Source organism: Rhynchophorus ferrugineus, unplaced genomic scaffold (genome assembly GCF_030347505.1).
Source record: "Rhynchophorus ferrugineus isolate W39M unplaced genomic scaffold, kcgeb_rfMv2 rfM4, whole genome shotgun sequence".
Lineage (NCBI taxonomy): Eukaryota > Metazoa > Arthropoda > Insecta > Coleoptera > Curculionidae > Rhynchophorus > Rhynchophorus ferrugineus.
Genome location: NW_027472583.1, coordinates 31,615,543 through 31,636,670, shown reverse-complemented (window position 1 = coordinate 31,636,670; position 21,128 = coordinate 31,615,543). Strand labels below are relative to the sequence as shown.

General features: G+C 31.8%; 1 protein-coding gene across 8 annotated transcripts in view; it reads left to right on the top strand.

Moving 5' to 3' along the window:
• FMRFaR (FMRFamide Receptor) overlaps window positions 1-18,794 on the top strand; it is a 327,763-nt gene extending 308,969 nt beyond the window's left edge. For all 8 annotated transcript variants that reach the window (XM_076402262.1, XM_076402261.1, XM_076402267.1 and 5 more), the window contains 2 exons: window positions 5,300-5,406; window positions 16,253-18,794. In XM_076402262.1, the coding sequence (XP_076258377.1) occupies window positions 5,300-5,406; window positions 16,253-16,338 (193 nt within the window). In that variant the 3' untranslated portion in view covers window positions 16,339-18,794. The remainder of the gene's footprint in view (window positions 1-5,299; window positions 5,407-16,252) is intronic.
• The last annotated feature ends 2,334 nt before the right edge of the window (window positions 18,795-21,128 follow it).

Below are 21,128 nucleotides of genomic sequence, written 5' to 3'. Positions count from 1 at the left end.
TTGCTGGAGTCATATTCATTCGAAAGAAAATTTAGAGTATCACACGAAATGGCGTTCTCGACATTTAAAAATACCTCGGTTGGTGTTCCACAAGGTAGCGTCTTAGGACCTTTCCTGTATCTGCTCTACACTGCTGACATTCCAACAACAAAAGAAACACTTCTTGGAACCTTTGCTGATGACACAGTTATTATGGCAAAAGATATATCTCTGCCTAGAGCAATAGAAAAAGTGCAAGTGGCAGTCAACAAAATCTACAAATGGACAAAAGATTGGAAAATTCAACTTAATAGCTCCAAATCTGTCCACGTTAATTTTGCATTAAGGAGAAATAATAAAAACTTAATTATATCACTCAATGGATTCCCGATTCCTCAAGCAGAATCAACAAAATACCTTGGAATCCATCTTGACGGTCGATTAAATTAGAAGCATCACGTTAGACAAAAAGCAAAACACATTAGAACCAAAATAAAACAACTATACTGGTTAGTCGGAAGATACTCTCAACTTGATCTAAAATTAAAAAGGTTGATCTATAATACAATTATAAAGTCAATTTGGACCTATGGGGTGCAAATATGGGGTTGCACTAAAAATTCAAATCAGTTAGTCATACGGCGCTGTCCAAACAAGATTCTTCGATTGATTACCAATGCCTATCGCTATGTAACCAATGAAGAACTGCACGATGACCTGGAAATCAAATGGATTTGCGAAATTGTGCAGGATTTCGCCTTGAAACACGAAAGAAGATTACTAAATCATTCTAACGTGGAAGCAATACAACTGCTGGACAGCGCACAGGATGTCAGGAGATTGAAACGAACAAAACCATACGAACTTGTGTGAACATTTAGTGTGTATTATTAGTCTAAACTATACCTATAATTTAATAATTAATAGATAATTATAATTTTATAATCGAGGAATACATACTGACGTATTTTCTCGTACTCGTCTTGCTTGTTAATTAATCCAAGCACATCGGAAAAGTAGTAATAAATTAATTGTAATAATAATAATTAAGATTGTACTAAGCGTATCTAATAAAGATGTTGTAAAAAATGTACAAAATATCATACTCCGATATATATAGATCATGCTGATTCTTAATATCAAAACTGCAATAAATTCAAAACCAGTGATCTCAATTAAAATTAGTGATTACTATATTTAATTATTGTTTAATTCATAGTTTATACTTTGTTGATTCCTAGATAAAAACAACTGTAATTACATAAGTAACTTAAACTTAGTACATTAGGTAAAATGTAATTATTGAGAATATAAAAGGTTTATATATTTTTTAAAATTTAGTCATTGAAACTAATGAAAAATGCTAAATTACTTCCGATTTTTATTTAAACGTGATGGTTATAATGTAGATATTCATCAACAAGTGTGTACAGGCAAATTTTATTTTACCAGACACTCTACAGTCTGAGATACTAGGTACGGTTTGGACCTCTCGCTTAGGGAATGTTTTTTAGTCACCTGGTACATGGAACGATAAAACCTTAAATTTTCACCATACAAAAAGCGAAGTCTAAAAAATTGGATACACCGTAATTGGGCCCAAGATATTTCCGATTTCTTAGTAATCACTAATTAATCGAAATTAATTATAACACGCATATTTTAGCGGTAAATAAATAACCTAATAAATTACTGGATCCAGCCCGTCGCAAAATCGAATCAACTGTAATTAATCGATCCTTTTCCACGCTGGATAAACATCGGTACCTCTTGATTTCCTAATTCGAATCTATATGGAAAAAACCACCGGAGTGCCAGAGCCTATAAATTAATTAACATTTGATTGATATGGACGGAGCAATGGATAGACGAATCCCTTAAGACTCGACGGCCATAATAAATCTCCGCTTTTTGAGGGAGAAACCCTCCATTTCCACACTTCTGTCCGCATACTGATCGCCGTTGCGATACGGCATCGAACGTCTTAACTTTCTTGATCACGTAGACGATTTCAAGTTCGGCAGGCATGCGGATTATTCGATGCTATTTACATCTTATTAATTAAATGGACATGCCGCGTCCTTACCGATCAGATCTAATATCGTGTGACGTCAATTTGTTCGAAAACTCGAGAACAATAATGATGGTGCAATCAATCCAGAGTCAATAAGAATCAACTATAATTGCTCGTGATTGCTGTTTCTATTAATATAGATGGTTAGTAATTTGCAATAGTAAGGTCTCGTTTAGTTTCTTTATCGATATCAATGTAAATAATTTATTGTATCATTTATTGTTTTAAGTATTACGAATCTTTTTATTTCACTCAGAAAATTAATTAAAAAAATTATCATCAAAATCGAATTATGTTCTTGTGTTAAATATTAAATTGCACTATAAAAAATCGCTTAAGTGGGAATATGAATACATTTATTTTATTTATATTTTGAGAAGATATTATGCATGGATTTAAGAATTTATAAACATATATTCAAAAGCTTTTTAATCACATAATGAATATATAGCCTGCTGCGCATTGTGAGTCTTCATCCAGCGAAGTGATTTGTGTACATTCCGGAGGTCATAATTTTCATCTGAAACAAAGTTTTCAAAAAGATCTATTTTCTTTAAAAGTGTCTCTTCTACGTGATCTAACATTATAGAAGAAAAAACATTTTTTTCGGAATATGAAAATCAATTACGATTTTTTTTCGATGATATAATATATATATAGGGCCATGCTGACCTAATCTAGATCTGAGATACTTATTTCTGAGCGGTTTTTACTACATATGTTTATCATCTCCCTTCTCTAATATTGAAACCATTATTACGTTAGCAGAGTATGAAATCGTTGAAATAATGTTTCTCAATAAAATAATGTTTTGAAATAATATTTTAGCTGGACTTTTTTTTATTTTTTTTGTAACTTTTACTTGTCGGCTCCTGTCATTTTTCTTACTTTAATGTACAATGTTCTTATATTGTTCACGATTATACTTAGAGTGATATTTTCACCAGTGTATTTTTAAGAATCCAAATTTTAGCATGCTCGGTAAAAATTAAGTAAACTAAGTTGAGACCAATCAATATATAGGTCTATCTATTTTTAGCATGACCGTGTATCATATTATATAAGTATAAATTCTTGTAATTCAGTAAGAAAACAAAAGCGATATTTTCGGTTGAATTTAATTTCTATTTTACTGCTATTCGGACTAGATGTCGTAAAAAACTAATCCAGCCAACGTTACCACTGTTATATTTTGTCTGCAAATGCTATGAGTCTCTGGGTCCATTTCGTTTAGGAATCTGGCGCTCCATAAATCTCCCATCGATCCTGTTTTATAGCCTATAGAAATTTTAGTTTTCGACGCTATATTTCTCAATAAGTTACATTTTCGTACGATAAGTGAAATATGTCAGAAAGAAGCTGAATTAAGAAAAAATTAAATTCACATTTAACATTAACTATTGTGAGCAAAAATAGTTTTTTGTGTTTTGAAATAAAAAAGTTTTCTTAAATTTTTGTCTGTCTGTCTGTTAGTTAGACTCGGTTTAAATGAAGTTTAGGGAATGGTCAAAAGTCAGATGGAGCTAACTCACGCAAATAGAGCGGTTAAAAATAATATGATATATAATGTGATATAATGATGTGATATAATCAAAGGTTATCAGCCCATAATTCCGGCATCTTAAGATAAATAGCTGTAAAAATAACCTGTTCGGGCATTTTACGATGGTCCCATTAGTTGCGCATAAGTGCGCTCATACAGACACTGAGTACATACAAACTGTACAATATAGTTTGCATTGCAGAACCATATTGCTTAATGCATTAATGATAAAAATGCCAAAGTAATGAGAACTAACGGATCGCCTGCTATTGAAAATATCTACACGATTCAGTAATATTAAATATAGGACTTCAAGTACTATAGTACCACAAAAATAGAAAATAGAACAGACTTGAGGTCTTTCAAAGAACCGGCTTCAAAGTTATCATTTAATAGTAGTTAAAATAATATATAGTAAATAGATATAAATAATAAATATAGTAAATAGATATAAATTCAACCGAATATATCGATTTTTTTCTCAAATGTTTTTCTTAGTGAATTACAAGAATGTATACTTATATAATATGATACACGGTCATGCTAAAAGTAGATAGAACTTTCACCGAGCATCCCAAAATTTGGATTCTTAAAAATGCACTGGTGAAAATATCGCTCTAAGATTAATCGTGAACAACATAAGAACATCATAAAATAATTTTCCAAAATGTTCTTCGAATTCTATCAAAAGAGTAATCAGTAAAAGCAATTCAAAAAATACCTTTAAACAATTAAACTCTGGATATTAATTTTGGGGTTTGGTTCTATGGTAACCTTCTACTCATTGTAGTCTCTCTAATTTCATATGCATCATCTTAGACCAGCAAAAGCTCTAGCTATCCTTTTATATCTTTAAACGTAGATAACAATTTATTCTCCCATATTAGAGATTATAAGTACTAACACTGAAAAAAACTGATGAACACATTTTTAAATCTATTGTTATAATTCTCATTAATTAGCAAGAATTTGCAATTGCAATTAGAGTACTCTAGAAGCATACTGCGCTCTAGATGGAAAAAATAATGTCGTAAAATCTATATTAAATACATCAACAAGCAAACTACAAAAATATAATCTTTCTGTTGAGAACCTCTTTTCCTATCAAGTTAAGTTATTGTTTTTAATATTCCTTTTAAATTATAAAAAATACTAGTTCACTCTATCTAATTTTTTATCATTTTAGTTAATGGCTAAGTTTAATTAATCCTTAATTATCAATCCTCCAATTACCATTAGCCCCTGATTATTATCTAATATTTCCTATAATAGCCGACATTTTATTTCAATTTATTTCACGTAAATAGTTATAGGTATTTTATTCCAACACTTATTATTATATGCGTAAATATTTTTTATATCAGTTGTTCATTTGAATTCTTCACTGATGTTCTGATATATTATGTGGTAAACTTTCAAACTGTAGGCGATACAGCTCAAAAGTTTTTTGATTTGATTTCGTTGTCGACGTTACAAATTTATTACTGTTTCATATAATTTTTTTTGACGTTAAACATTACGAATATTATACCACCATCATAAAATATTCGTCATTTATTTTATTGGGGTTAATTTTCTAGTATTTTTATTCGAATCCATTCCACAAGATAAATCTGTCTGATAATACTTATATCTATCTTGATTATTATTGTTTGTTTCTCGGTTGGTTAAAAAATATTTACGGAAATTTGTAATTGTTGTAGATTGCATCGACAGAGTACCACCACGAGTAGGACAAGTGGCAGCAGGAATAGCAGAATGAATGGCTCTGTAAATGGTAGCAGAAAATTTGGAAAAACTCCTTCTCCAGGTAATTATAATTACGATTATTTTTTATATTTTAAAGTCTCCTTCACGTGGGCTCCGAACCACGGCCCTGGGCATTAAGCCTACCGACTGGCGAGTGACCACCTGAGGAATCATCCCAGACGACATCCGATCTTACCCAACCTGGTTACAGGCGTGACTGGGTACATTTTCCTTGTCGGATTTTGCACTCTTGCCTAAGAACAATCACAAATGGTAAACAATCACAAACATAAAATTACGGGCATATCCCAGGATTCGAACCCGCGACTATCGCAACTGTAGATGTACCGTCCTGTCGCCTTTATCACTGCGCCAACCAAGCCAGCTAATTATTATTTTGTTAGTCATATTTCGCTTCATTTTGTAAGTTAATCTAAACATGTTTTTAAAAAATCATAGAACACTGTAAAATGATTGTTTAAAATAGTATAAATATATAATTCAGAAATATTTACAATTATAAATGTTTATTAGCATAAATTTAGGAGATTAATATACATATTTTGGACTTATTTATTATCTCCATACACAAGTCATTAAGAGTAGTTTTACACTTAAGAGGCAGTGGTGCTAGTTTAAGATGTAATTCATTATGACTTGAATATCTAAAACTTTATTGCTGATCTCAATATAATGTCTGTATTATATGTAAGTATTGTTAGACGTCCAATATTTTTAGATGTTTGCTCTTTTTAAAAGCGAATAAAAACGTGCTGATAATTTACTGATAGGTCACCCAACTATGTGTGAATATTATATATCTGACGATCTCTTTGTTAGCAACTTTCTAATGGGTCCATGGCAATTGTGCACAGGTGAGATATTTCGAATTTTTTATTTTAATGGCCTTTTGGAAACTGGCATATGTCGGTAGTCTTGCCCAGGGTGTTTTATTAGACCGGAAAATTATCTTGAAATATTTATGACAGTTTTTAGTGCTGTGTATATATACAGCCGCTAATGGAAAAAGTTCTTCGAAGATGTTTTTCGAAATTATCTCAATGTAGCGAAGGCTTGTCACGTAACTATGCAATGAGGCCACATCGTCTATTTCTATTGATTTATTAATGATTTAACAGTTTATTATTCACGATGTAGTCTGATTTTCCTTAGTTTGGTTCTTGTAAATATTACCAGTTTTAATCAGGGTTAAGTTAAATGGCAAAATATAACATACTATTGGCGATTTGTGTTATTAACTAAGAGTAAGGCTTAAAATAAATCAAGGTTTTAGGATTTGAGGGTTGATCTGAGTCATCAATTTTAAACCAAATTTAATTTCTGTTTTCAATTTGCTATAAGATGGCAAGTATCTTTAATACCTTTTCTTAAACTTAAGCAGTCGACTTGACACGTTAAATAATTAAAATTCATTCCTGGATTCATATTTTTTTAAATTATTACTCTTAGTAGTTCCACAATCTGCCCAGAGGGCAACATGTATTTGTTTTGTATATATATATATATATATATATATATATATATATATATATATATATATATATATATATTAACCAAATTTTTATAAAAAAATTTTAAACCAAATTTAATTTCTGTTTTCAATTTGCTATAAAGTGGCAAGTATCTTTAATATATTTTCTTAAACTTAAGCAGTCGACATATATATAGCATGCAGAAAATCACTTTATTAATTGATATCCTGTACAAAATACTATTATAACTAATTAGTCCTATGTCAAAGCTTATTCTAAAGTCTATATATGCTCAATAATCATATTGGATGGTGTTAGACGTTCTACTCTACGCATTTCACTGTCACTTCGCATATTTAGCTGACTGGCGAGTATATTTGGATTCACTGACACTCTTTCGAAGTACTTCATACAAACTCAGTGAATTACTCTCTTTATTGGTTCTAGAGGAATATCGCGTTGTATCGTTTCATTTGAAACATAGTAGGGAGCATCGAGAATTACACGCAACACTTTATTTTGGAACGGCTGGATGATGGATATATTAGAGTTGCTAACAGTTTCCCATAGTTGGATACCATATGACCAAATAGGCTTGAGTATAGATTTATGCAATAATATCTTGCTATCTAATGATAACTTGGATTTTTGTCCGATAAGCCAATACATTTGGTAGAGTTTAAGTCCAAAGGGTTTCCGTTATTGGGAATATGTGTTTTTTCCAAGTTTGTCGTCGATCTAAGTGCATACCAACATATTTAACATGCTCTGCTTGGGTGAGTTGACGATGATTGATATTCACTGGAGGACATGTTCTTCTACGCAGGGTAAACGTTACATGCGTGGATTTTATTTCATTGGCTTTAATGCGCCATGTCTTGAAAAATATTTGTACTTGCTCCAGGTGGGTTTGTAGGTTTATTAATGCTGTGACTGGATCTTCATGGGATGCTAAGATTGCTGTGTCGTCTGCATATGTTGCCACAGTAGTTATTTTTGTGGTGGGCAGATCAGCCGTATACAGAAGATACAGTACTGGACCCAGTAAACTACCTTGGGGAACTCCTGAATATATTGCTTGTAATTCGGTATGTTCATACCTTGTTTTACTGTAAAATGGCAATCTGTGAGGTAATATTTTAGTAGCTCATAATCTGGATGAGGGAGAAGTATCTTGAATTTAACCTGCAATCCCGTATGCTACATATTATCAAAAGCCTAAGATAAGTCTAAGAAAGCAGCCGAACAATATATTTTGGCCTTTATGTCCATATTTATTATTTTAACAAGTTTATGCACTTGTTAAATTGTTCCATGTTTACTGAGAAACCTAAATTGGTGTCGTGGAATGATATTTATTTTTTCTGTTGTATAATTGAGCCTCTTTATTTACAGTTTGTCAAAAATTTTGAGATTATCAGTAATAAACTTATAGGCAGGTAGGAGGTAAGACCTTCTGGTGTTTTCCCTGATTTGAGAATCTTTATTATTTGAGCTACTTTGCAGATGCTAGAAAAATAATTAGTTCGTAATATAGCACATTATATTAATAATATAGCATATTCATATTTATTATCAATGTTAGTAATTTTGCCCCTTCTCTGATAGTTCCTGTAATATTTCTCCGGTTGTCTGGGTAAAAAGGTTGTCATGATGTTCATTTTAAAAATATTTAGTTTTTGACATAAGATTATTATTGAAACATTGTTGTTGATGAGATAAGGCTATTTATGTTGTTTGATTATTAGTTGATATACACTTGATGATACCTTGATTGTTATATGTTCCAGGATTGATCTTTATGTTACCAGGTACATTGTTACTATACATCTCTTTGTCTATAGGATTGCCTAGCTTATGCTATATAGAATTGGATATTTTTCTGTCTATATTTTTGAGATTTATACTATATTACATTAAAGGCTATTTTTCCAAGATTTTACGTGCTTCGAAGCCAAGGTTAAGCAACAGGTCATGTCTAGATAAACCCAGGGTTCATAAAATTGATACTTTAAAATATTTTTTGATTATTTAGTTATTATATTGTTACTATTCGTTTCCGAATAACGTACAATTTGTCTCTATGATAACTTAAAGCTAGGTATATAACTAGGAGGACTCATCGGCCCTATCTCAGTCTTTGATAAAATAAAGTTTATACATGTTACTGCTATATTTTTTATTATATGCACGTCACTATACAACACTACAGAAGATCTGATGGTTTGATTCTTTTGAGTCTGTGTCCTGTTCTGGTGGTATCCAATACTTCAATATTCTCATTAGAATGAAGTCTCTCCCCATGCTCCCTTGCAATTCTCTTGATTTCTTGACAAATTGTAGGTGTCTGAAGGTCTCGATGTAGATAATCAGTCTTAAAGTATTTGGCTGCGACCACTATACCTTTCAGGACTTTGTTCTGAAAGATATGTATTTTAGTTATGTTACTCTTTGCAGAACATCCCCATAATTGAACTCCATATGTCCATATAGGTTTAAAGCTATACTGAAGTGTTTGCTTATTTAATAGCAATTTATTATGTACTGATAATTGTGATTAAATATTTTTTCCAAATATTCCACTACATTTTCCTATATTTCAATTCCAGTTCTTTTCTTTTCTTCTTTATATGTTCCTTCCAGCGAAGTTTTGCATCGCGATTCATTCCAAGATATTTAGTGTTGTTGCTATATGGAACGATATTATTTAATGTTATTGGTGCGTGTACGATCTGATTGTAGGTGAACTGCACATGCACAGATTTACTTTCATTAATTTTTATTTTCCAAGCTTATGTCCAATTATTTATATTGTCACTTGCCTGCTGTAATTTTCGTGAGACTTCTTCACTATTGTCTCCGACAGCTATAATCGCAGTATCATCACCAAATGTAGCCATCGTAATATTCTCCATTTGTGGTATATCATAAGTGTAAAGTAGATAAAGCATCGGCCCCAGCACACTTCCTTATGGTACACCTGTTTTAACTTCTTTTTTTGTTGTAGAATAAGCTTCTTCTTGTACGGCTCTAAACATTCTGGTTATAGTGTACGATTTTAATAGTTCGGTGTGTTGTTTTGATAACATTTTCTGTTGTTTATGAACAAGGCCTTCATGCCAAATCAATTAGATATAGCACAAACCAAAGGCTTTTGCTATATCCAAGAATACAGCAGAGCATACTTTTTTACTTTCGTAGGGTTTTTCAATAACATCTGTTAATCAATGAACCTGGTCAATTGTTGAATGCTTGTTAATAAACCCAAACTGGTGTGTTGGTATTAGGTTTTTTCTCTCTAACTTTGAAATATAATTTTTAAAAAAACAGTCCAGAGTTCCTTTTTTGACCTTTGAAGAGAGACAGATATCCAATACAATAGGAATAATATTTCGAAATATAAAATAGAACTTTTTACAATAAAACCTTACATTCTGTCTACAAAATATATCTAAATTAATTACTTAACAATAACAAGTGTAGATCAAAATGGAAATATAAACCGTTATTTCTCAATTTTGTCTCAATATATTAAATTATTAAATATTATTAACAACCAAAACCGTCCAGAAATTGCAATATCGCATGAAATATGAAATGTTATATTAAACTTTCGTCGTTTACTTTATCTCGCAACTCTTACATTGTTATTGTTTCAATTTTCTGATTATTTCCGAAGGATCCTAATGAGCTGAACTTTTTCCCGCTATCCCGTGCAACTTAACTGCGTTTTGTCAACGACGCTGAACGAGACAAAACTTTTAAACATTACATTCTTCTAATTACAAAAAGGCCTTTGTTCCTTTACGACGCCAGAGTCATCGCTCTTTGTCGTTTCCAGCCATTCCACGAGAAATACACTTATTTATCTTTCAGTGTAAATAACTCCTTGCAGTTTGATTAATATTTCTTTAGAGGGTCTATCACTGATAATCTAAAGGAATTTCACTCTCTCACTAAATCGCTCCAGAACGGAATTAAGTGAATTTAAGTAGAATACAAGCGATAATCTATTTTCCTTTTGATCCAGTGCCTTTCGTTTCTAAATAAAAGTTTACTGTAAATCGATAATGTTGATCTTTCTTATTTGGAACTCTTATGTGAATTCTACTTTTTGTTTTAGTGAACCTATTTCAGTAAAATATGAATCAATATATTAATCTACGGATTTCCCATCCCAGGCTAAAGCATTGTTGAGTCTATAAAATTTTTAAAAATTTAAGTTTTTAATTGATTCAAGTGAAATAAAGAACTCTCTGTTAAGGGATTCTGCATCATTTGCCAGCCAGAAAATGATGAAGATGGCAAGTGAGTTCCTAGCAGTTTTTAAACCAGCCGCGAGAGCCAGTGAGACATAGTTCGTAATCTAGTTATGCCCGGATTATCCGGTGGATGTTTTAAAACTTCCTAATCAAGTTTTCACAATTTTAATAGGTCATCAAAAAAGTCCGTGAAATGATTCCGTCAGTCCCACAATAGGTTCAGCTCTAGTTTTTCAAAGCTTTATATCCCTACTTGTAGATCTTGGCATGGCTCATTATTCCTTATTCATCAAAAATACAAACTCCATGGAGATTATTTTTTCGTAATAATGTTACATTATGTTTATATGTATGCAAATATAAGTCATATTCTGCGAAAAAAAAACTATTAATTAACTTAAAACACTCTTTTATTTAAAAGAAAGAAAGGAAAGAAAAAGCAACACTGAACACATTTCTCTACATTTTGAATTTTAATTTTTTTCTTTTTAATAACCATTGTTGCTATTTAGAATGATTGAGTTATTCATTATTATTCTTGCATAGCTAGTTAGGTTATAAAAAAAATTAATATGTACCAATTTTCTTTGGATAACTTTTATTCTCCCTGTATTGGTCCAGTTGTTTATACTACTACTCGCCTGTTGTAATTTTTTATTGCCTTTTCGCTATTGTCCCTAAAAGGAACTATTACAGTATCATCAACAAGTATAGAAATAATGATATTTTCCATGAAATATATCACATGTGTAAAAGTATTGGCCCCTATATACTTTATGTGATACACGTGCTTTAGCTTCTATTGTAGAATAAACTTAAACTTCTTTGACCCTAAATATTTTAGCTGAGTTGTAAGAATCTAGAAGTTTAATCTGATATTTTGATAGCATTTTCTGAAGTTTGTGGATAGGTCACGTATACGAAACCTTGTCGAAGAACAGCTACATCTATTTAACTACTCTAATATATAACTTGCAGCTACTCTAAATCTATAGCGGATATTTTAATTTTGTGGTTTTTTTAATGGCGCCTGTGAGCACTTGATAATTATTAAATGTTTGTTAATATAAAAACTATTTAACAAAAAAGTGAATGAACCGAATTCAAATAATAAATAAGGAACTCACTTAAAAGTGAAAAATTATCAAACTTAGATTTTTAACTCAAAAAAGAACGTTTTAATGTATGTGCATAATAGTTATTGTAATAACTAAGTAAAAATAAACAAAAACTTTATTTAAAATATCTACCACACGTATTTTGTTTTCTACTATATACACAGAATTTAGCTTAATACCTACCTAAATCTATTTATCTATTTACAGTATTATTTTAACTACTACCAACTGATCAATTTGAAGCCGGTAGGAGCAACAAATTTGATTTGTTTTGTTCGTAATTTAATTTTATTTATATGACACAACATTTTGTTATTATTTTTGTATTGTTTGGGTTAGACACTGACTTCAAAGTGATCAGTTCGTGGTAGTTAAAATAACATTGTAAATGGATGAATAGGTATAGGTATTAAGCTAAATTGTGTATATAGAGTAGAATACAAAATACGGGTAGTAGAAAGGTTAAATAAAGTTATTGTTTATTTATTTTTTAGTTATTACAAAGATTATTATGTACATATTTTATTCTAAAACGTTTTTTTTTGTTAAAAATCTAAGTTTCATTATTTTTTACTTTTTAGTGAGTTGCTTATTTATTTTCGAGTCGGTTCAATTTTTTCGTTAAAAATATTTTGTTTTCCCTTTTTAGTGTTAGATATTTATTCAATAGATTACGCGGTTATTTATTAAGTATATGAGGAAAAATAGGAATAAAGAAACAACGATTGAAAATAAAGAATGTTTCAGGCTGCGAGGTCCGCTAACTAGACTAGGTGGATTGATAAATGCTCTAACCAAACTAAAACAACAAAAAGTCATTGCCCCCGCCGAGCATCGAATCTGTGACCTCTGTGTATAAACTGAACGCTCTAACTACTACATCATAGAGGTAGTTGCATGCAATATTTCTACAGCTTCTCGTATACTATAGATAGTGCTTAAAAAGCAAACTCAAGGCTTTTGCACTGAACGATTTCCGATCTTCCGTCACATAAGTTCAACAATAACATTATACCCAAATATCTGATTATATTAGGTAAAAAAATATGTGAAAACTTTGCACGCGTCTTTGAAATTTGAGGTTGTCCCTCGATTTCCCCGGATTCCACCATCGGATCCTGACTTGGTTCCAACCATCTCGGAAGTGCACACTTTGGAATAAAATTAGAGTTTTGAAAATCAGCCCATAATTCAAGGAGAATCGGGGAACATACAGAAAAAATATACAGTCGAACATATAACCTCCTCTTTTGTTTAAGTCGGTTAATAAAAGCTTCCATAAAAATATAATTGAAAGAAAAACAAATGGCTGGCGAGTGTCGCACTCTCCCCACTTCGGACCCTTTTGTACGTGCTGTTATTACAATGAATATATCAATGAGGAACTGTCGTCTCTAGATATTTCCTAAACAAATATTATCGCAGAGTTATCGTTTGTCGTAGAAGCAAGTCCGTCAGTCACACGTTCTCTTTCTCTCTCTGCTAAACGTCGTCGTAAATCATTCAGTTTTATTTGACCTAATTCCCCGTTTTACATGAAGGCATTACTCGGCTTAATTTGATTTATCAGGTCCTAAGGCTAAAACAACGACAGACGCAGGATATTTACACCAAACCGATAAATTTTCCTGCGAAATGATACCTAAAAGTGGACAAGTTGGCAAGAAATATAGTCCGCAAGTTGGTAGAACATATATCAATCTAAGTGATTATAAAATATTAGAACATTATTTTCTTTTGGTTTTAAAGACCCTCAACTAAATCAAATTAATTTTTAGATAAATTCTGGTTTAATATATGAGGGTGGTTCAAATTTAATTAAATAATTTTCGTCGAGAGCGCGTGTTTCACGCGCGTGCTACGACCATACGTCAAGGCCGACCGCCGTAGCGAAACGTATTGTCATTCGTTTTTTAGTGTGGGAAGGCGTTAAAAAGACGGAAATTTTTCTGCGTTTGCGAAATGCGAAAAGTTCGGTAGTGAGTACCTGAGTATGGCTGCCGTGTTTAAATCGGCCACATCATTCAAGGTTTGCCTCGAAACCGTCGACACTACCGAAAGCAAGATGTTGTCTAAAGAGTGGAGGAAGAAGGAGAAAGGGATGCCAGTCAAAGGGAAGGCAATCAGACCCGCGGGTAAGGTTCTGTGTACGGTGTTCTGGGACCTGCGGGGCGTGCTTTCGGTACGTCGATTTCCTTCGCACCGAATGTACCATTAATGCTGCATACTACTCAAACCCTCTGAAAATACATGTGAAACCCACTTATCGCTCGGAAAAGATGAGCATTTCAGCACGAAGTGCGATTCTTCTCCAGGATCACGCGCGCACTCATATCACGCGTCTCACGCTCGATACCATATCGGAATTAGAGTGAAACGTACCCCCCTACAGTCCGGATTTATCACCCCGCGACTACCACATATTTGGACCACTGAAAGAAGCCATCGTAGGTCAAAAATTCAACACCGAGGTTGAATTCGTGTGTCGAGGAGTTCGTGCGCACATGGCTGTCCGAGTTGCCCAACGAATTCTTCGATACCGCCATCAAAAAAATCCATAAATATCGATAAAATATGTAACTAGTGAGGGGAAATACCTAGAAAGTGTCAATTTCTGTATTTTTTTTTAATAGTAAATAAACGTGTCAGTGTGTTTGTCTCGATGATATCTGAACCCCCCTCGTAAAAAATAATTTGCGTTCCTGACCTTCTGTTTGATCACTAGTAATTACTTGGCGCATATAGAATCAAAAAACGGCCGCATTTGGAGAAAAAAAAAGTGCTGCTTCACCAAGATTGAAAAAATACATGAATTGGGCTTCTAATTGCTTCCTCATCCACCATGTTCTCCAGATCTGGCCCCCAGAGACTATTTCGTGTTCTCAAATCTCAAAAGAATGCTCGCTGGGAAGAAAATTTTGTCCAATGAGGCCTATTTTGAAGCAAAATGCAAATCGTACTACAGACATGGTATCGAAAAGTTGGAGGATCGTTATAATCAGTGTATCACCCTTGAAGGGAATTATGTTGAATAAAAAAATTAATTTGCCAAAACAAATGTATTTTAATATGGTAGGCCGGGGAATTTTCAATTGACATGTTATAGAGATGTATGTGGGAATACGATTTTATTTTATATAGTAGGTTTTTATTCCACACTCTTTTAAAAGTCTGTAAGGGCATAAATGAGAATGTATAAATGAAGTAGTGAAAACATGCAGCAGTTAAAATGAAACTAACTACCTAATTTACATAGATGGAATACGTAGGACAAATAATTATGAATTGTTTAGAGTAATTTTGTAAACATTGTAAAGAATTGATAAATATTAAGGTATTTATGTATTAATGCAATAAGATATGTGAGTATATGATATTTTATTCTTTGAACCTTTCAATTATTTTGATTATTTACCTCATAGACCTTTAATATACATTTCTAAATTGTAAAAAGTAAATTACTTAACTGTAGTCGTTACGATTTTAATATACGGGCTAAAGTCAAATATCAATTTCAAAATTACTTTATTCATATATTTTCTGTTTAATGTACAAATTATTACTTCGATTATTATTCCATATTTATTTTTATAAAATAAAAGTAAAGAAAAATAATGTATAATATGTAATAATAATGTACTTATATTTAATGCTCTGAAGTTGATATAAATTATGAAAATAATGTAATAATATAAGTGCAGTTGTATAGTAATTTAAACTTACCAATACTTTCTTTATTATTGATACATAATGAAAATTATATTTAATTAAATGTCATTTAAAAAAAATGTTATGTAAAGTGTGTAATTAAAGGGTTATTACTATTATGAGAGAAATACAATTAACTTAATAAAATATGGTCGAATTGCAGCTACAGGGCGATCTGTTAACAGGGCGGTCAGTCAGACACATTAGCAATTTTCATCTGAAACATATCTTGACCGAATGCAGATACTAAACCAATTGGTTATATTACAACACCTACAATAGTCTCAATTCAAGTTTGAGATATTGAGATATTTTTTTTGTTTCAGGCCCTTGCGTCTATTATCCTGCTTCAAGAAACACCAAAGAGATCTCACCCTATACTGGACAATCTACCATTAATGTTCCCGACTGACGATTGCTAACAACGAACGTGTGAACCCAGGCTAATGAATGAATCCGGCTATAAACTAAACAGTTTCCTACATGTCCAATTTTAAACTCACAGCCTAGCATTCGCGCACTGGTTATTATTATCAAAACCGTTCGACTGTTTACGTTTTATCCGCATCCGTCTGCACAAAACCCGAGGAAAGTAACTGGTAATTGTACTTGGACGACTCTATAATTACGCTGGTAAGACTGATAAGGCCTACTATCACATAGTTCGTTAAGAATCTTGCATAGGTCAGTATTCTTTTTGGTGTGAACACGCCATCTATTAGTCATTTTTTTATACTCAGGTTTAGGAAAGGTCGACGCATTTTCGTTAAGAGCAAGAATCAAATGAAAATATTCAGTTTCATTTCGTTCGTAACTCTTAACAGAATTATGAAATTTTAGCTCAATATATTTACGCTTAATATTAAGTTCTTCTGATTTGAAATATTCGCTATAGTTGTATAGTTTATTAGATATGTTCCAAAGCAAATAGACAATTTTGCTCGAAACTATTAATATGTTTTATTCAAAACAGCCTACTGGGATGTCATATATTTATAGCTTATACAGTTATTTGATGGTACAGGTTAAAAATTACTAGAGTTTTCAACTCAAAATATTTTAATTTATCAAATGTGTATTACTTATAATTTGTCATTTAACTTTTTTCTATTTGTATTATGGCGATATTTATTGTGTTTATTATATTTTCCATTATCAAAATTACATCTAAATCTACTTAGATTCTACATATGATTATTACAAGCTCTAAATAAGATTGTTAGATCACCTCTCAATTCGTGATTGCCGATAAATACCACAGCATCCGAAAATGAAGAATTTATTTGGTGCTTTCTAAGTTCTGAACTGATATATTCACAATCATCATCATAAATATTTTTTGATGGGTCTCCACATTTTCGTCCGTCATTTCTAGAACTGCTCGCTGTGTATTCGTTCAAAAATGCAGTATTTCGAACAGGAGTTCGAATCTACAAATACAGGATGGAGTGGTATCATCAGCCAACATTAGATTTATCAAGAAGTTTGTAGTATCAAATTGAACATCATTTCAGAGTGAAAAAAAATTTCCTTGGCGAAAAAGACTCAAATGAATTTGACAAATCATTTCACGCTTTGTTATTGCCGGTTTATCTCTTCCGGGTCATTTTTTGAGAAATTCCATATACATGATTTTCGTCAATACTTTTAAAACAATTAACTAATCATCAGTTGAATCATTGTCGAAGGAAGCTTATTCCATGCGCATAATCGTAAACTAACCTCTAATTATTAAATAGCTGTAATAGTTTAATCTATGGTATAATTTCAACTTCATTGTATTCGCTGAATACCCCTCAGAAAACTAGCTTACTATGTTGCGTAGAAAATACAAATTGAGTTACGTTGGCAATATAAATCTAGGAACGTGGGATCCATATTATTTCGCAGGCCCAGCTAGAGCCTTGTGAAAACAAAAAAATGTGATTTCCATTACCTTCATGATTATTTTAGTTAGTTTTTAACTAATTCATCAATGGTAGACATACCTTAATGATAGGTCAACTAGTGGGTTTATTGCCGAAGCCAATGTTAACCAGTTTATATTAACTTCTAGCAAGCAAAATATCTGGAGGCCTCTCTCTTGGAACTAATTGACTACATTAAAAAATGTTTTATTTTGTAAAATTAGTGTTTACTTTGGAACATACCTAATATATATCTTTTTTACATTTATTTTTATTTTGCTCAATAGAATTAATATCATAGCTGTTCGATAAATATAGAGCTGAATTAGAATATTTATGATCTGACGCTGAATTAATAAAAACAAATCTTACAATAGTACTATAGATATATTAAATAGGATTAAATAATAAGAAGAGGATATATTTGTATATAGAACAGAATACGTTCATCTAGTCCGATGTCGTAGAGGAAGGTTGTTACAGTTACAAAACAAAACACCGACAATTGTTGTGTATTTTATGAAAGTGTATATTTTAAAAATAATGGGAAACATAACGCTAGAAAATAACTCGTAAAATAACAATTGGAGTAGAATTTTCGATGACATTCGCTTCGAGAAACCATTTTTAATTTACGTTGCTTGATTATCGTTAACTCTTCACTAATGTGCGTACTTACTTAATCTGATGATGAATATCTCAAGACATTTTAATGAGTGACGCTGAAACCTCGATAGCAAATGTCTGTTATTCTATTTCATTGTCAACTGTATATTGCAATGTAAATCAGACAAATGTAATGTTATTTGTTCTGTCCTAATCGGTATACACTTTATCTTGGACCAAAAGAACTTCTCTAATGCTAGTCAACGAAATCACCTTACTATATTTAATTGTAAGCACACAACTGTACATAACCTAGAATTAATTAGATGTATAATAAATATTTTTGTGAAACAGGTTTGTGATTTTTATTGAACGTTCCATATACCCATAAGATGATATTTTAAAAGTTTCTGATGCTATTTGAAATATGGGCGGAGAAGACACCAGAGTTAGGTGGTATTTTCATGTATTTCAGCATCAGCAGCAATCTGTGGGCACTACGCACTGAAATGCTAGCTAGAAATGCAAGAACTTTTGAAAAACTGGAACATGCCCAAAGATTAATGGATGCTAATAACAATATATGCTGATACCTTCGTTAAGATATCAGATCGCATTATTAGTTCTATAGGGCCTGCGGTTCTTTCGATTCAATATTTTTAACAAAAATTAGCCTTATCCAGAAAGCATCTGTCCATTTTTATTGAAATAATTGTTCAAAGCTGTTGGAACTTCCTGTATTATAAGTTTATATAGATTCTTATAAAAAATTATATCTTTCAGATACGACCCATTTCTAGACTCCCCTTCAGTGGGGTACATCTGCTATTATTTGGATTTGCTAGGAAATAAATTAAAATAATTTCGGCATCCCTTTGCTTTAAACATATATTGAAACAAAATTTGCTTCATTATACAAATACTTATATGTTTTTTATAACATCTTTTTTAGATACGCTTAGTACAATCTTAATTTACAATTAATTTATTACTACTTTTCATTTGTACTTGGATTAATTCACAAGCAAGACGAGTGCGAGAGAAAATACATCAATATGTATTCCTCAATTATATAATTATAATAACTTACAGCTATAGTTTATACTAAATGTATACATTTTATATAAGTTCGTATGGTTTTATACGCTTCAATCTCCTGATATCCTGCGCCCTGCCCATCAGTTATATTGCTTCCACGTTAGTATGATTTAATAATCTTCTTTCATGTTTCAATTTCAAATTTTGGATAACTTCGCAAATCCATTTGATTTCCAGGTCATGATGCAGTTCTTTGTTGGTTACGTAGCGATAGGTATTGGTAATCAATCGAAAAACCTTATTTTGACAGCGTTGTATGACTAGTTGATTTGAATTTTTAGTGCAACCCCATATTTGCACCCCATAGATCCAAATTGGCTTTATAATTATATTATAGACCAACATCTTTGATTTTATATCAAGTTGAGAGTATCTTCCGACTAATCAGTATAGTTGTTTTATTTTGGTTCTAATGTGTTATGCTTTTTGTCTAACGTGATGTTTCCAATTTAATATACCGTCAAGATGGATTCCAAGGTATTTAGCTGATTCTGCTTGAGAAATCGGGCATCCATTGAGTTATATAATTAAGTTTTTATTACTTCGCTGCAGTGCAAAATTAACGTGGACAGATTTGGAGCCAATAAGTTGAATTTTCCAATCTTTCGTCCATTTGTAGCTTTTGTTGACTGCCACTTGTACTTTTTCTATTGCCCTATCCAGAGATATATCTTTTGCCATAATAATTGTATCGTCAGCAAAGGTCCCAAGTAGTGCTTCTTTTGTTGTTGGAATGTCAGCAGTATAGAGCAGATATAGGAGGGACCTTAAGACTCTTGCCGAAATAGTGGAACTCCAGCCGAAATAGTTTTAAATATCGAGAATGCCATTTCGTACGATATTCTTAATTTTCTTCCGAAAAGATATGACTCCATCAATTGACAGTACTTATATGATGATTATTAAAATTCCTCAAAAATATTAATTGCTTGAGTGCATATAAATAAGCGATATCTATTAATGAAAGTCAGCTTAACCTAACTATTAAATATGTTGGTTTTGACATTTCTCTATATAAAGGAATAAAGGTATTTTCCTCTCAGTATTACTCAGTGAGGGTATACAGAGACGCTAACTATTCAATATTCAAAACTTTGTCTTCGACATCGATTATTTTTGTTGTTTGATTTGAAGAAATCTGTTGTTTAATCCATCAACTAATCCTAGAAGTTTATGGTGATGCTACCCCATCATATTCCAATCGTTTTTATTTCAAAAGCAGTAATTCTGAAATAAATATCAAAGAATTACCTACAGGAGCATAAAAAGTTCTAAGGCAATAAATTTGGCTTAATGGATGCAATCCTAACTTAAACTCTTAAATAAGTTTCAGACAGCTTAGCATGATTCAACTGTTTGCATTTACATGTGATGTCAAAGATTCAAAGGGAGAGGAAATGGCTAACACACGAAAGAGTTTTCTATAGGCTATTGTTACTGACCGTAAAATGTGGATCTTCTACTACAATCCCAATCAAGAAATCATGGGTTAGTCCAGAAAAGCCATCCACGTTGAAAGCGAAGCGAAATATTCATTGGCCTAAGTCTTGCTGTACATATTATTGGCTTAATACTGTGTACCGTATTATGA